Source organism: Lynx rufus, unplaced genomic scaffold (genome assembly GCF_022079265.1).
Source record: "Lynx rufus isolate CCGP_SWC_20201006 ecotype Redwood Valley unplaced genomic scaffold, mLynRuf1.p SCAF_3, whole genome shotgun sequence".
In the NCBI taxonomy this organism is placed as follows: domain Eukaryota; kingdom Metazoa; phylum Chordata; class Mammalia; order Carnivora; family Felidae; genus Lynx; species Lynx rufus.
The window spans coordinates 30,517,920-30,535,734 of NW_025814845.1; the positions used below are offsets into that span (position 1 = coordinate 30,517,920).

Consider the following 17,815-nt stretch of genomic DNA (forward strand, 5'->3'; position numbering starts at 1 on the left):
TTGTATTGTAGTTTTGAGTGTAAATTTTGCATGTGTTTTGTTAAATTTATTTCTTAGTTACTTTATTCTTTTTGATGCAGTTATAAATTAAGTTGTTTTCTTAATTTTATTTTTGGATTGAACATTATAAGTGCATAGAAATATAATTGATTTTGTATATAACTTTTGTGTTAGCTTCAGGCTTTTTTTTTTATCATCTGTTATTCTTATTAATTAAGACCACCAGGGATAACTTGTGTTCAATATATCACCATCACTTTATTGATATATAGGATTCAGTTAATTTTTGTATTCATGTGATCTGTTAGTGCTAAATATGCCTGTGTTCATCATGGATAGATAGGTATAGTATTTCATAAGATGCAGAGAGGATACAAGTTGATGATGAGACTGTCAAGGCCAAGTGGGAATGAAGATTATTTCTTCTTTCTCCTGATAATAGAGCAAGGGACTTTGGGTCATTATGGTGATAGAGGAGGTGATGAGAAGAAGGTGTGCCTGCTCAAAATGGCAGATGTTCAAATAAGAAAAGTAGATTTTGTGAGTTATGTAGACATTGGCCAAAAGGTAGACTTTAAGTTATTCTGAGGATTATTCTTAGCTTTTTTTCACAAAATATAGGCAGGTATCATAATGCTGATAAAAATATTTTAACATTTGTGAGCAGAATACTCTGTCTTTGATATCCTAGGACCCGAAGGGACCACAGATACTAAAGGGGAGTATCCTGGTATCAGTAATATTTTGGCTTATCTATTTTCAAGGAACTAGCATTTAAAACTGTGTTTTATTAATACTACTATTTTTCCTTTTACCCTTTAATAAAACTTATAAGTTTGTTAACCATGGGAAATGGTTTTGGTATTATAGTACATAAGTGGCACTAATGAGGTGAATTCTTAGGAAGCATATATTTCACTTGGCCCTTGTTAATGAGGTTATAATAAACCATATCAGTATGAAGTGGATATAAAAAAATCATAGTTTTATTTTGAAAAAGGGTAGCTATTTGAGAAAGTATCTCTCATTATATACTGTTTTTTTTTCTTTTTAAAAGAATAAGAAATAAAGGGTCTCTTCCCAGAGAACCAAATGTGATTTGCATTTTTTAGTATGAACACCAATAGAGACTCTAATGCTATGAAACATTTATGTTCATACTGTAAGCACTGTGGCTTTTCAAAAGTCATGGAAAGCATTTTTATTAACCCCTCCTTTAAAATGTTTGATTTTTACCAGAGATTCAAGCCATCTACTCATGGAATATTTGAACATTAATATGAAACAAGCTTGTGATTAAGTACGGGCAAGAGTGACAAAAGGATGTGTGTGGGTCCTATGAATATTCTGATGTGAGAGAGAGCCTTGTGTTCTTTCATAAAATAAGTTGGGTATTTGTTGTGAAAGTAAATCAACTGTGTATTTACAGATTTTTGACTTCGGTAGTGAGTTGGAGGATGATGATATCTTTATTCTTTAACTTGTTTTAAACCTCTAGAATTCTAGGGGCTAAATAAGCAAAGTGTAATGAGTAAAAAGAATATATAGTCAATTACTATATTTTAGACCAGTTTCCCTCCCCCCCCCCCCCAACCTTTTGTGACTTCTGACTCTACTCACAGGCAGGAAATTTGAAAAAATGGTCAATTGGTAATATGTGTATTATATAATATATACATATAATTTAAATGTAATATTTAATATATATTAAATGATATTACCTTAAAAAATTAAAGTGGCATTTTCTTAAAGATTGTAGAGTACCTTATAATTATAATCTTTGATAATATTTCTAATTTAATGACAATTTTCAGTTTTTAGAAATTTAACAACATATACCATTTAATTTACTTTCAGTTATATCAGAAAAGCATGATTTGTTTAAGATATTGAAGATTATATTTTTTGGGGGGATTTTGGGATTGAGTTTATATAAAATGTTCATTAAATTACTTCGTATGGCACCTGATACTTGGAATTCTTTTAAGCTTTTAAAAAAATCCATTTAAACTATAATAATTAATCCCCACTCCTGCCCCACAGTGACACACTAAGAAACATAGATCACTGTTTGCGAGCAGTTGTCTGCAAATAGCACTTTAAAGTATGTGATAAATGAAAAACCAAACTGGACATAGAAGTCACTATATTTTGCTGTTTTTTAAACACTGACTTTTGATATTTTAGACACATCTTCAGAAACATGCAATTTTCTATTTGGTGGGGAGTATTTGAGGCATAATTATTTTCAGTACTTTGTGTTTTAGAGTTACTTTTGCTTGTATAATTTAAGGGTGTATTTTGGATGACAATTACTTGATAGATGATTTTTCAAAAGGCACAGGAGTCAACACTACCATAGTGGCTAGTTGGTAGTGACCTGCCCCATAAACCTACTTATAATTTTTACTGTTAGCTATGGTCACTCTATATGCCCTTCTGTTTTAAAAAGAATACTATTTAATTATTTTATTGATTGTTTTTTAAAACACATAAATTGAAATATGTCATTACTACCTTCAATGATTAGACTTTTTGAATGGGTTTACAAACTAGAATTTGGTAAATTTTGCATTTGATAAATGAGTGTTATTCTTTGAATAGTGTGTGTTTTCTCTTTTGGCTTGATTTTGTGACCTAATTACATTTTGATAATTTTAGAGAACTTTTCAACATCTTCTAAGATAAGAGTGGTTAAAGGAGAGGTACCCTATAGCATGAAAAAATGATAGTCACGAAATTCATGACTTACTAGGTAGACTCTGGGGAGAGTCTGTTTTCTGAGAAGAAAGACAAATGATAGAGGGGCGCCTGGCTGGCTCAGTTAGTGGAGCATGCAACTCTTGATCTCAGAATTGTGGGTTAGAGCCCCACTTTGGGTATAGAGATTACTTAAAATTAAAATCTTAAAAAAAATAGTAGAGCCCAATTTTCACATACATTTTCTGAAGGTAAAGCCTGTATTTTTCTACTTTCTTTGTATTTTACTCATTGTGTAACATCTTACAGACCAAGAAATCGAAAGAGACTGAAGATATACCGAGTGAACCATCTTTCCAGGATTTTGAGTATCCAGAGTATAATGACTACAGGGCAGAGGCTTTCCTTCATCAACAGAAGAGAATGGAATGCTACAGCAAAGCAAAAGAAGCTTATCGGATGGGGAAAAAACACGTTGCCACGTTTTATGCCCAGCAGGTAAAAAGGAAAACTGATTACTGTTTCTTTCTTTGTCCCTTACGATGTCTGAATAATCTTAAAGCAGGTGATACTCGTATTGTGACTAGATCAAGTTATTCTGGGGACTGTAGATTATATAGGTGACATAAGGTATCCTGATATATAAGAAATGTATGGTTCTGAGAATTATGTCTCCTTTGAAATGCTCAATTTCTGTGGTTCCTTTTGCATTTATGACTTACATGAATTACTTTTTATTCTGACAGTCCATATTTTCTTTTAGGTTAAATTCTGTCATTCAGTACTACTTCTAAACAGATACAGGTTTTCTGAAGGAAAGACAGCAGAATGTTAATATTGACCACCTCAGGGTGGAATTACAGAGACCTTTTGCTTTCTATCATGTTTGAATTTTTAGTAATGTTATCACTTAAAAAAAATTTTTTTTTAATTTTTATTTATTTTTGAGAGACAGAGAAAGCGAGCAGGGGAGGGACAGAGAGAGGGAGACACAGAATCTGAAGCAGGCTCCAGGCTCTGACCTGTCAGCACAGAGCCTGATGCGGGGCTTGAACCTGTGGACCATGAGCTCATGAACTGAGCTGAAGTTGGAACCGACTGAGCCATCCAGGCATCCCAGTAATGTATCACTTTTATGGTCTGAAAAAGAAAGTTACATTAATATCTTTCAGGGAAGTAAAATTTCTACTCAGGCTTATTGGACATGGTATTACAAGAAACCTGATTTCCTTTTTAGCTTTGTGGTTCCATATGGCTTACTTTTTGTGATTGTGTAAAGAAAGACATCAAACTGGTATAACCGCATGAGTCCCAATAACAAACCTTGAGAGATGGCTTCAGGGGTAACCACAGGGTGTTGAAAGGGATGAGGCCAGGATTATCAAAGGATAATCTAATGGATTTCTTCTTGAGAAGGGTTTATTTAAGTTTTCCTCATCTATGATTTTTGGATCAGGAAATATGTTAGAATTGATGATTTAATATTGTAAGAAATATGTTATTAATTCACTGAAATTCACCTAAACTGTGGTGCATTCTTGCATATTAGCCCATTGCATTATTTAAAATTTTAGATTTGCTGTTCCCTTTTTTGTTCTACATTTTATTTGGGACAATTTTTGTTTCCTCATTGCCTTCTAAGTAGCAAATATCAAAAGTGTTTACTGGTGATCTTTTTATAATTAAAGGGTAGTCTCCATGAGCAGAAGATGAAAGAAGCCAATCACCTTGCTGCCGTGGAGATCTTTGAGAAAGTCAATGCCTCCTTGCTGCCACAGAACGTTTTAGACCTCCATGGGCTGCATGTGGATGAAGCTATAGAACATTTGATGACAGTTTTACAGCAGAAAACTGAAGGTAGGACTGTGGTAATGACAAATTATCAGTAGAAAATATGTTTTTGCTTATATTGGTAAATTTACCAATTCAGGAGAATCTGAATTTTCAGGCTCAGGATATCTGTGTCACATTTATAGATATTTGTATTAGGTTCATTCTTCACAGGGACGTTCTTGGAAAAGAATCCTCATTAGCCTGGTCATTAACATTTTGTTTTTATTTTCCTATTTTATTTATTTTTTATTTAAAAAAATTTTTTTTTTAACGTTTATTTATTTTTGAGACAGAGAGAGACAGAGCATGAACGGGGGAGGGTCAGAGAGATAGGGAGACACAGAATTTGAAATAGGCTCCAGGCTCTGAGCGGTCAGCACAGAGCCCGACACGGGGCTCGAACTCACAGACCGTGAGATCATGACCTGAGCCAAAGTCGGACACTTAACCGACTGAGCCACCCAGGTGCCCCTTTATTTTCCTATTTTAGTTATATTGGTATTCTCTTGTTGTATTTATTAAAGAGAGGGCATGGTGTAGAGAACAAACCAAGGGTTGATGGAGGGAAGGTGGGCAGAGGATGGGCTAAATGGGTGATGGGCATTAAGGAGGGTACTTGTGATGAACACTGGGGGTTATATGTAAGTGATGAATCACTGAATTCTACTCCTGAAACCAATATTACACGATATGTTTACTAACTAGAATTTAAATAAAAATTTGAAAAAAAAATAAAGGGAGAGCATGGTATAATCTGGGAATCCTCTGTGACTTACAAATGAGACTTTTCAGGAATATCATACATCTTTATTCAGTAGACATTTATTAAAGCTAGTAGATGTTAGATGTCACTTGTTCAGTAGATATTTAATAAAATGCAGAAATAAATAAGGTCTGAGGATTTTTACAGAATTATCACAAAAGGCAGACTTTCTGAGTGTTTGCATTACGGAAGTGCTCCCTCTCTCTCCCTTTCTGCTTGTATATGTCTTTGCAGGTCATGGAAAGGACACTACCTGCTTCTTCTCTAAATTCTACCTCTTCCCAGGGCTTTGGATAAGGATCTTTTTCCATCCAGTATCATGTACTTCATATACATTAACGTATCTTGTTTCTTTTTCATTATCAGATGGTAGCACTTAGAACTAAGTTCAGTCTGTTTTAGTTCCCCCATGCTCTAATACTAGAAGTCATCTCCTTTACCACTACTAGAGTAGTTCTGAATTCTCAACTTGCCTTTGTCTTTATCTTCCATTGTGTTGTGGAGACATGGAGTCCCATGCTTCAGCTGTGACCCTGTAGCTCCATAATCCTGTCTGTTATTAATAGTTGTATTGTTCTGGTTAATATATATATATGAAGGCTTTAAACTATACTTTATATAGGTTTATCAATTCAACATGTATTATTTATAATTAATTAAATACTTGATTAAATATGACTGATGCAGAGGTTGAAAACTGATCTGTTTACCATGAACACCATGTTGAAATACTTGCAGTAACGTAATAAAACACTTGCGTACCCATGAATCTAAGTGAGTGATAATATTTTACCATATATACTTCATATTTTATTTTTATTCTCCCCTTTGTATTCTTCCCAGACTTTTTTTTTAAGATTTTATTTTTTTAAGTAATCTGTATACCCAACGTGGGGTTTGGACCCACAACCCTGAGATCAAGAGTTGAATGCTCTACCGACTGAGTCAGCCAGGCACCCCTATTCTTCCCAATCATTTTCTCTTTCTTCCTTCTCTTTCTAGTGGAAATCAACATCTTTCAGGTTGGTTCCTAACTAGTTTTTAAAAATAAGTACTTTACTATATGTATTTTCATCAATAATCAGTCTGTAGTATTTCTTTTGTGCATTTAAAAAAATGAATGTACATGATTTCACACTATACTTTTCAACCAAGCCATTTGTTTTCACCCAGTACAGTTTTCAAGATACACTTATGTTGATGGTCTGATTTTTTTCTTGTAACTGCTGTACAGTATTCAAGTGTCATGTCATAATGTATCCATTTCTCTACTCACAGGCATGTAGTTATAATGTCACAATATCAACATATCAACATGTGTACTCTCACTGCTATCTTCTTTCCTGGCTTTTTATACTGAAAAATTAAGAACCCATAGAGGAGTTGAAGTAATTGTATAATAAAAATTCATATATCTTTTACCTAGATTGATCAGTTGTTAACATTTGGCCATATTGCCTAATGTCTTTAAAATTGCTTTTTGCTGAACCATTTGAAAAAAAAATTTTTAATGTTTTTATTTATTTTTGAGACAGAGAGAGACAGAGCATGAACAGGGGAGGGGCAGAGAGAGAGGGAGACACAGAATCTGAAGCAGGCTCCAGGCTCTGAGCTGTCAGCACAGAGCCCGACGCGGGGCTCGAACTCACAGACTGTGAGATCATGACCTGAGCTGAAGTCGGACGCTTAACCAACCGAGCCACCCAGGAGCCCCTTGCTGAGCCATTTGGAAATAAAATGTTAAACATTGTGGTACCTTACCTCTATATACCTCAGCATGTTTATCTCTCAGAAACAAATCCATTCTACATAATTGCAGTACCATTGTCACTTTTAAGATATTTAACATTGTTATAATATTGTCTGGCATACAGGCCACATTCACATTTCTCCAGTGTATGGAAATGTCTTGTTTAGCTGTGCCATTTTTTCCCTCTCAACTCAGGATCCAGTCAGACATCACATTCTCCAGTTGACTGTCCCATGGCTGTAGCCTTCAGAATGTAGAAATAGTTCCGGGATGCCTGGCTGGCTCAGTTGTAGAGTGTGACCCTTGATCTCAGGGTTGTGAATTCGAGCCCCACATTGGATGTAGAGATTACTTAATATATATATATAAAAATGTTCCTCAGCCTATTTTTTTCTTCTGTGTTATTGACATTTTTGAAGACTCCAAGACTTTGGTAGATTGACCTACAATTTTAATTTCTCTGATTGTTTCCTCCGTGATTAGATTTAGTTAAAGATTTTTTTTTTTTTTTGGTAAAAAATGCTGTGTAGGTGATGTTAGGTCATCCTTGGTGAACATATCAGGAGACATAATATGGTCAGATTGGCCCATTATTGATGATGTTAAGTTTGATTTCTTAGCTGAGGTGGGACTCTGTTAGGTTTCTCTATGTAAATGTATCTTTTCTTTCTTTATAATTAACTAGTAATTTTTTGGCAATTGATACTTTGCAACTATGTGAATAACTATTCTCTTGCAATATTTCACCTAGTAATTTTAGCCTCCATTGATGATGCTTGACTGAATCAATTATTATATTGGTGGTTGGATAATGGTGTTTTAGAATTTGTGTTTGTACTATGTCTATTAGACATTCTTTGGTAAAGTAAAGAATTCTCCTCCTCTAGTTGTTTTTTAAATAGAATTTTGGAAATCTTTGAGAAAATCTAGAAAACAATAATAAAGATTTGAAAAGAGAAAATTTAAGAGCATTTTAAATATATTGTTTAGTCTGGAGGAAAAAACTTACGTAGAAGTATTATAAGAGAATATTCTGTCTATAGAGGGTGAATACATCATTTACTCAATAAAAATTTGATTATTGTATATTCTAGGCATCAAGAATAAAGCAGTGAAAAAGATACACAGTCCCTATCTTTATGGGGTTTGGTGTCTAGTAGGGTAGATGACAGTGAGCAAATAGTTACATAATAATAAGCACCGTGATAAGAGAGTATAGGTTGCCATGTTTCATTTAGCATAAACTCCTAAATCCCTATGTAATCTGTTCCTTGCCTGCCTCCCTATTCTCATCTTATGTTTTGCTCCTCTTTCTGTTTTATCTACACTGTCATTTCTTGCCATCTAGGCTGCCCATTAATAGCCTCTGGCAGTACTCCTGTGTACCACAGTATTTATAAAGAGCTTCTTATATAGTTGAATATTAAAATCTGTCTTTATGGCCAGGAATTGAGTCAGCAATGATTATTGAATCATCATTGTTTATAGAACCTTTCATTCAACACCCAACAGCAACTTTTAAATAAATGATTGAATAAAGGGTAAGCATTCCTTTCATTTCATATATGAGGAAATTAATAATTTGAAAAGTTTAGTAAAATGGAAAATAATAAGTGTTGGTAAGGATGTGGAGAATTGGAACCCTTTATATTGCTAGTGGGAGTATTAAATGGTACAGCCACAGTGGAAAAGGTTGGCATTCCTCAAAAGATTAAACACAGAGTTACCATATGACCTAGCAGTTCTAGTTACGTATACAAGAAAATTGAAAACACAATTCATCCACACGCAGACTTGTACATGAATGTTCATAATAGCCGAAAAATGGAAACAACCAGATGTCCATCAACTGATGAAAGGACAAACAAAATTTGGTATATCGATACAATGGAATATTATTCAGCCACAAAAAGGAGTCAGGTAGTGATACATGCTACAACATGGATGAACCTTGTAAACATGCTTTGTGAAAGAAGCCAGGTACAAAAGGGCCACTTTATTATATGGTTCCCATTTATATGAAATGTTCACAATAGACAAACCAATAGAAACAAAGTATATTAGTGGTTACTGTGGCTAGAAAGTAGGGACTGGGGAGTAACTGCTAACAAGTACAGAATTTCTTTCTGAGACAATGGAGTGTTCTGGAATTAGTATTGATAGTTGAACAGTGTTTTGATATACTAAAATCCACTGAATTATACATTTTAAAATCATGAATTTTATGTTTTATGAATTATATCTCAATTAAAAAAATTACAAGGAAAAAAAGAACTTAATAACTTGTATAAGGTGATGCTTGGTCAGACCCAATATACAAATCCTTTCTGAAGCCAGGCCCACTGTTGTGCATGTTGACACCTGTGGTAGTCTGTAGGTACTATTAGTCACCACTAGATGGTAGTATTGTTGAACAGAAATGTATCCAGGGGAAAATCTGTGATTCTGCCCTCCACTGCTTTTAGTTATAAAAGATGATTGTCAAACTTGGGGATGAACAACAACAAAAAAGTTATCTGACCCTTAAGTGCCTTCTGATTAGAATATACATCACTACCACCAATGATGTTTTTACCACTTTATAGGGATTTACAGGGAACAGAGGAACAGGTTAAATGGCACCATGGGGATACAATCAACAATATTTAGACTGTAAAAATCTAGGATAAATGATCCAAGTTTTTCAACCAGTTGTAGAGAAAAGCCCAGGGGGAGGGGGAACATTTAGATTAAAAGTTACTTCAGAGATATATCAACCAAATGCAATGTGTGGTCTTGTTTCAACCCTGATTTAAGTAAGTCACTGTAAAACCATTTTTTTGAGGGAGACTTTCAGCCATTTTTAGAAACATGATATTAAGGAACTGTTTTTAAGATGTGATGGTAGTATCGTGGTTCTTTTTATTTTGTAAGAGTCTTTTTTGAAATATATAATGAAATATTTACAGTAGAAATGGTAAGAAATTTGAGATAGGCTTAAAAATGAGTTAAGTAGTTTTTTTTAAAGGTGATAAGTGACAGGAATAGCCTGAAATTTGGGGACCTAAACATATACCTGAATTCATGCAACAAACATCCTTTGAACACCTACTTTATTTGAAGCATGTGATTCAACTGTTGAACATTTTCAGAGCAGAGAATTTAAAAATGAAGTGTTATGGGATGCTTGGGTGGCTCAGTTGGTTGAGCGTCTGACTCTTGATTTTGGCTCAGGTAAATGATCTCATGGTTCAAGGGAGTGAGCCCTGCATCTGGCTCTGTGTTGACTGTATGGGGCCTGCTTGGGATTCTCTCTCTCCCTGTCTCTCTGCCCCTCTCTCACTCACACTTACTCTCAAAATAAATAAACATTAAAAATATATAAATAAAAATGAGGTGTTATACATGACTGCCCTGATAAGGGGAGCAGCAGTGAAGGAATGATGAGAGTGACTTATGGATAGTTAAGATATCTAAGGTTTCTTTTAAGTAAACTTTGTAATGTCACATCTATAAAGAACAATGTACAGGTAATAATTATATAGCATAAAAACTTTTTTACAAAGTGAATACCCTGTGTAGCCAGCACCCAGGAAGAGTTGAATTTTGAACAAAATATTGTTTGAAATAATGGGTAATGGACTAGTGTAGAAATGGAGATCTTAAGCAAAGAAGGAATTAGAAATATAAGCAACATACCCTCTTAAAATTCCAGGCTAAATATTGCCTTGGAGATGTGAGACTTGAAAAACTGTTTGTGGATCTGCTGGAGTCTTAGGGCAACTTAGTGAGCAGAATATAGAATATTTATATTATATATATATGTATCTATTTTATGCTAATGATCAAAACTTGTGCTATTTATCACAAAGGAAGAAGATATTTAGTTCATTAAATCAACTCTTATTATTAACAGAGTTTTTGTTACTTTATTGCAGCAGTTATTGACTTTCAGGGTTTATGTATTTAATTTTCACAAGATCATATCCAAAGCAAGAGCTACATTCTTGTAAGAGGCCTAGATTCATTTGATATTTAAAAATCATCTCTTTGGAAGAGTTTCTTCTTTTCTTCTTCTTCTTTTTTTTTTTTTTTAAAGTTTTATTTATTTATTTTTTAGTAATCTCTACACCCAATGTGGGGCTCAAACTCATGACCCTGAGATTGAGAGTTGCATGCTCTTCCGACTGAGCCAGGCAGGTGCCTTTGGAAGAGTTTCTTAACAATTGTCTATCTTTAACAATAAGACTATAGTCCATGCTGTAATTAGTGGATTTGCTAATAGCGATTCCTGAAGGGTGATATCCTATAAAGTAGTTGCTTTAGATCCCATTTTACTGATAAGGAAACAGACACAGATAGGCAAGTAACTTGTCCATTGTCATACTGCCCCAGTCATTTGGTGGCAGAGCTCCTAATCAGACCAAAGCTGGCTGGCTGGCTTCAGAGTATTTAATTAAAAGGGTCATTGTGAAGATTCTTAGTTAATAAATATAAGTAGCTTAAAGCAATTCCTGACTCCAACTATGTAATAATTGTTAGATGTCATTAATATTACTATTGTCATTATCATTATTTTAGAGAGAAATTCTGGTAGCACATAGAAATCTCCCTCCCCACGGGGGAAGAAATTTCACTTATGTTTAGGCAGAAGAATTGCTTTGAGACTTCCATACTTAAACAATGTAGATGAAATATCCATTTAAAAACATCAATTTTGGTGCTTTTTGAAGTTATAAGTCTGTAAATCCCCATGAAAGTAATTTTATATGTATTTGAGTAGTTAAAGCTTGTTTTCTATTGAGAATGTAAGACAAATGAATTTTAACTGGTCCAATTCCTGTTGTAACAGAATTTAAGCAGAATGGTGGTAAGTCCTATCTCTCTGTGATTACGGGGAGAGGAAACCACAGCCAAGGAGGAGTTGCTCGCATCAAACCAGCCGTCATTAAATACCTCACAAGCCATAGCTTCAGGTGAGTAGAGATTTCTGTTATTGATAATGTCAATGTCCATATACAGATAATAAACACTAATAGTATGCTCAAATGAGTTATTAGAATAGTTAACTAAATTTAACCATCTGATATTAGCCACAAATTCATGCTTAAATTATAACTTTTCCTGCTGATCTTAATGATATTCAGAAAACCAGAAATGAAGGAAAAATACATTTTGTTTTTGAAGTAATCATCTGACAAAACTGTTTCATAAATTTAAAATCTAACAGAAAGTAATATGATTGTGTTTCTTTGATAATGTATTATTCAAGATAATTAGATTATGTGTATCATCGTCTAAGGTTGCTAATTATTTATTTGAAAGGATATACATATTTGTGGATTTTGGAAGGAATTTCTGCTGAAATGTGGTTATAATGGATTTGTTTAAACTTTAGCAGAAATATTCCAGTCAGTATGAATTTATACATCTTCATAAATTAAATGCCATTAATAATCTTAGCTGTGACAAACATGAAATGAACTTTTTATTAAGTGATTATTATTCAGTAACAGAAAATGACAAGAGAAGTCTAAGAAGAAAGATCTGTTGATGGATAGATTCACTGAGGATGTATACCATTAGGTACCTACCTCCCCCTAGTTCTAGTTTTAGTTAGTGTGGCATATTTTGTTTATGCCATGTAATAAAATGTTGTTTGGCTACATTATAGAAAATAGTAGCATTAATTCTGATCACAAAAACAGACGACGTTTTAGAGTTACTGTTACAAAAGGAGTAGTTGGACTGGAGCATTATCATGTTGGGATTAATGATCTATTGTAGAGACTAGTGTTTTTTAAATTTCACACTGAGGGACTTGGAAGCATTTCATGGCCTGATGAATCAGACTTATGTTAGAGATTTCTTTTTAGTACTGACTTAATGCATAGAAATAATGTAACACAGACATCATCTTATCCTTCACATACCATGCTGTTCTTCATGAAAGTTGAGTTCAGGCTTGAGATTTTTGAAAAATCTTAAATAACTACTAAGTTAGGAGTTATCCCTCTAGCTTTAGGATTGTTTATTTTTACAACGGATTAAAAGTACATAAGCATAGATATCAGTCCTGGATACTGACTTAATAATAAAGGGGAGTACTTTGATAGTAACTATTTCATTTAGCGTAGATATTTGGAATTGATTACATGATATATTCCTTAACCAGTTTGAAATTTTTACCTAAAATAACTGTTTTCTCATTTCTATAGGTTCTCTGAAATTAAACCAGGGTGCTTGAAAGTCATGCTAAAGTAAAATAAACGTCCTTGACTTAGAAGTGTGAAGGTTTGTAGGTTAGTTTTATTTACAGTAATTTAGTCAATTTTACTGTACACATGTATTTTATTAGAAATGTCCAATTATAACAAAAACATTATAATGATGTTTTTCAGAATTCAAGAGAAGTTTAATTTTTTACTGAATCAAATGCCAAATACGTTGTCTGTTAAAAATACTGAAGAGAATTTTTATTGATTATAAAGTGTCCAAGAAAATTATCAGCTGTGGTTTTAAAGTTTGAAGTGCTCTGATTCTTTTTCAGAGAGAAAATGTTACCTTTGTGTTAATTGTTGTTAACATTTAGTAAAATCCAAAAGGCATCTTTGAGAGGCATTTAAAGTGCTTTGAGACCTGGTTCATGCCCATCAAAGGCTTGTATTAAAAGAAGGAGAAGTAGTGGTAGTAGTAATGAAAGAAAGGAAATGTAACAAAAGCACTTGAATGCTTTTTGATATCAAAGCTAAATACAAAAAATCATTTCATTTTGCCATATCCTGCAGGAAGAAAGACATGCTGTTTGTACTTTCTTCTGTTTTGTATATGATCTTGATCTCTTACCTTTTGTTCTTTTGTTCTGTATGTGTGCATTTTCTAGGAGGAAAGTTGGAGCCTGAGATTATATTGCAGTTTTATACCTTCTGTAGGCAGTAAAGTTTTTAGAGAAGGTGAAATGGTTAGATATCTACAAGTATTAGTGTCTTAATAGAACTGCTTCTAGAGCTGTCTGTGTAAGTGGTATTTAAGACAGTACTAAAGAGCTATATTTTATATTTGAGTCATATAATTTCTAAACAGTAGTGGGTCAAGAGCCTATTAACTTAAATGTAGAAGACATTTTTGATATAATCTTTAAAGGAATCCTTACAATTTAAAAGTTTTTTACCTTTGTTTTTTAAAAAAGAGCCAACTTTCTGAAAGGAAACTTTCATTGACTTTGTTTTGTGTGAGCTAAAAAGTCCTGTTAGTATGTCAACTATAAAATGTAAATTTCATTTATACACGTTTAATGTGGTAAAGTGTAGTTTTTCAGTATAAAACAATGGCTTAAATAAATTTGTCTTTGGATATGGAGAATATTTCCAACATATGTAATTTAACAAACAGTTGTGTTGGATTTTGATAAGCTTAAACATCATTTGGATCAGGAATTATAGGGTTGAGCTATTACTGAAAGAATCCTGAACTACAGAATGGTTTCTCAAAAGAACATTTTAATGAAAATAAAACTCAAAAACACATTTTTGCGTATCATGAAAGCATGCTTTTAAAAGAAGACCTGTATCATTACATTTATTTCCACGAAAATAAAATGTTTATTATTTAGAAATGATTAGTGAGTGGTATTGAAATATTTTCTCATGGTTGTAATAATTTGTTTAAAAAAGAAAAAATGCCACCAGTTTAGCATATGTTTTTTGTAATGTCTAGAGGAGTTGTATACATTAAAAATAAAGCAATTCGTTTCAAGAACTTACTATGAAACTGCAACTGTTAATGAAGTAAAATGTTTTTATGTATAAATTAATATGATTTAAGAAATGTGAATAATAGTACTAAAACCTGGGGTTACTTGAGGGTGTGCAGCTGCATACTCATTTTCCATGATTTTATATTTCCTCACCCAGTTTAAAAAAGCATTGCTTTTGAGCACTTCAGCTAGATTTATTTCAGTATTATTGTAATTACGATTAGTGTGGGAGCAGTCAAAAAGAACAAGGGATGAAGTGTGTTGTGGGCAGAAACCAAATGAAAGAAGCTATGTTTTCTGCTGTATCAACCTTAATGTTAGGCTTTATTTTGGTAAATCTAAGGTATTTTTTCTTCGTCATATCATTCATAAGTATATAGGCAAATTTTGAGCATGATATGTGCTTTTATGAAGTTGTTTTAATCCTAAACTGCCTCCCACCTCACTGTCTAGCATAGTTTAAACAACACATAATTATGAAAGAAAAATTTTATAGTTTCTCCTTTCTTGTTTTGCCCATTTCTAAATCCTATATGCCAAAGGTAAACATAGTTTGGGGATTATCAAATTTTTCTCTTGCTCTTTTCCAAGCCCTGTGTGTCAAAAGTAAGGAGAGTGTGTGGATTATCGACATCTTCAGGTATTGGTATATTAGTGCTAATACAGGTCTAATTAGAATGGCTCTTTGCAAATGTATTAATATTTTAAAAGTACAACACTTCTGTAGTTTGGAAGGTTTTAGTAACTGTTCTGTCTTTTCACTAGTCTCTCATCTGTGTCTACCAGGAGAAAAAAGAGAACTAATGTGGAAACTACAGGGAACGAGGGGTTAGACTTAGGAAACTCTTCAACAGTATTTTCAATTCATCCACTTCCTTACTTCAACATGAGTTATGGAAGCATGTTGTCTTAGGTTTATTGGCTGTTCATATAACTCATATTATTTTCAAGTTGAGGTTTTTTTCAATTTATTAGTGTTTCCATACTATTTGCAATTCTATGGCCTTTATGTGGCATATTATGCAGTAGAAATTCTGACTTATACTTTAAAGTGTTTTGTTTATTCAATACATTTTGAGAAGAAAGGTTAAATAATTCTGTTGGGTTGTTTCCAGTCCTTATTTCAGTCTTTTTCTTTTTAAATTCAAGTGTTTTGTGTGCTTAGAAAGCGGACATATGTAATAGCGAGATTGGTTATTTCTGAGCTGGAAATCGGAAACTTTGAGACTCAGGAAATTGCTCTGACAATGTTTTAACTGCTCTCAATTTAAGAAAATGACAAAATGTATAAAAAAGACACAAAAATAATGTGTGCTGTTTTTTCCAAGTGCTTTCCTAAGTGCTTTTCCATTGTGCAATGAGGTGAAGTTTGATAATTTTCTGTGTAGTGGTTAAATATTGCTTATTTTTATTTACATGGTAAAGAAAACAAATTTAAATGTTTGTGTGGCCAAAAAGAAGTGTCATTTAAAAGGTTAAGTGAATTTATGTAGAATGTATGTTAATGGTGCTTATTTTTAGAATGTAATTCAAGTTTACAGTATTATTAAAGCCTCTTTATAGAATTTAGTAGAGAAACAAGGCCGGAAGACATGTACATCCCGAAGAGCCTTTTATAACTTAACATTATAGAATGACAAATTTTATTATTTTCCTTAAAGTTGAGCAGTTGATTTTTATGGTCCAAATGGTGAACCTGTTATTAACAAATGATTGATTTAACCATGAAACTTCTCATTAAAATATAATATTGCAGCTATCAGTTGGAGAATATATTATAAAATTTTCAGACAGTATATCAGAAATGAGATGTTTTTATTTGTACTATAAAGAAAATGTAATTTTGCTGTTAACTCTGTACTTTTTTATTGAAAATGTTTTATAACTTTGCTTTTAAAATTTCTTATGAAACCATTTGCAGATTACATACTTAATTTAATAAAATACTTTAGCCACAGTCTACTGTGAGGAAATCCTTCATTTGATGTGGTAGGGTTAGTGGTTTAAATATTAAAATATATCTTTATGTGTAACTTTGTAATTTCAAGGGAAAGAAAAGGGTCATAAAATTTTTATTTCTGTACCACAGCTTTTATTCTTTGCTATAGCAAATAGGGGTCCACTTTTGAACCAGATAAATTATCTTTTTGATGGTAAAATTAAGAATAGTGGCTCTAAAGAACTCAAGTAATACTTTAATTAATATTAAAGACCTTTGAACTTTATTCAGCCCACAGCAGAATAATTCACTCAGTTAGCATCGACTTAAAATTTTTTATTTAACAAATATTAGTTAAGCACTTGTCACTGGGGATACAATCTGAGAGCTTCTCTCTACAGGTGTCTTATAATTCTCATCAACTCTCTGTGCATAGTTATTTATGCTATGAAGCACTTCCATGTATGTTATATTTTAAGACTCAAGAGAATCTTACTACATAGTTGTCTTACAGAGGCTTAGAGAAGCCAACTCATTTGCTAGTTAGTGGCAGAGGTAAGACTGCAACCTAGGTTCTCTAACTCCTACTATAGAACAACTACTTTTTTCATACAAGTAAGAATAATTACTTAAAAATAATATTCCAGGGGCGCCTGGGTGGCGCAGTCGGTTAAGCGTCCGACTTCAGCCAGGTCACAATCTCATGGTCCGTGAGTTCGAGCCCCGCGTCAGGCTCTGGGCTGATGGCTCGGAGCCTGGAGCCTGTTTCCGATTCTGTGTCTCCCTCTCTCTCTGCCCCTCCCCCGTTCATGCTCTGTCTCTCTCTGTCCCAAAAATAAATTAAAAAAAAAAGTTGAAAAAAAAATTAAAAAAAAAATAATATTCCATTACCGCCAAGTAAGAGAGAGATATGTGGCTCTACTGTATAAGTCTATGAAAAACTGCCACTTACAAATCTGCCTTCCTCCTGTATCTAAAGGAAGCTGGTATCATGGCTTTTCCAGTGACAAAAATAAAAGTTTATTTCTCTCTTAATGTAATACAGACTCAAGGTCTGATGGGTGTGCTCATTTCCATGAATTTTTTGGAGATCTG

General features: G+C 33.2%; 1 protein-coding gene across 1 annotated transcript in view; it reads left to right on the forward strand.

Annotated features, from left to right (window-relative positions):
• N4BP2 (NEDD4 binding protein 2) overlaps window positions 1-16,586 on the forward strand; it is an 88,228-nt gene extending 71,642 nt beyond the window's left edge. The window contains exons 16-20 of the mRNA XM_047090729.1: window positions 3,010-3,198; window positions 4,389-4,557; window positions 11,878-12,001; window positions 13,244-13,319; window positions 13,427-16,586. Coding sequence (XP_046946685.1) covers window positions 3,010-3,198; window positions 4,389-4,557; window positions 11,878-12,001; window positions 13,244-13,289 — 528 coding nt within the window. The 3' untranslated portion in view covers window positions 13,290-13,319; window positions 13,427-16,586. The remainder of the gene's footprint in view (window positions 1-3,009; window positions 3,199-4,388; window positions 4,558-11,877; window positions 12,002-13,243; window positions 13,320-13,426) is intronic.
• Window positions 16,587-17,815: the final 1,229 nt, after the last annotated feature.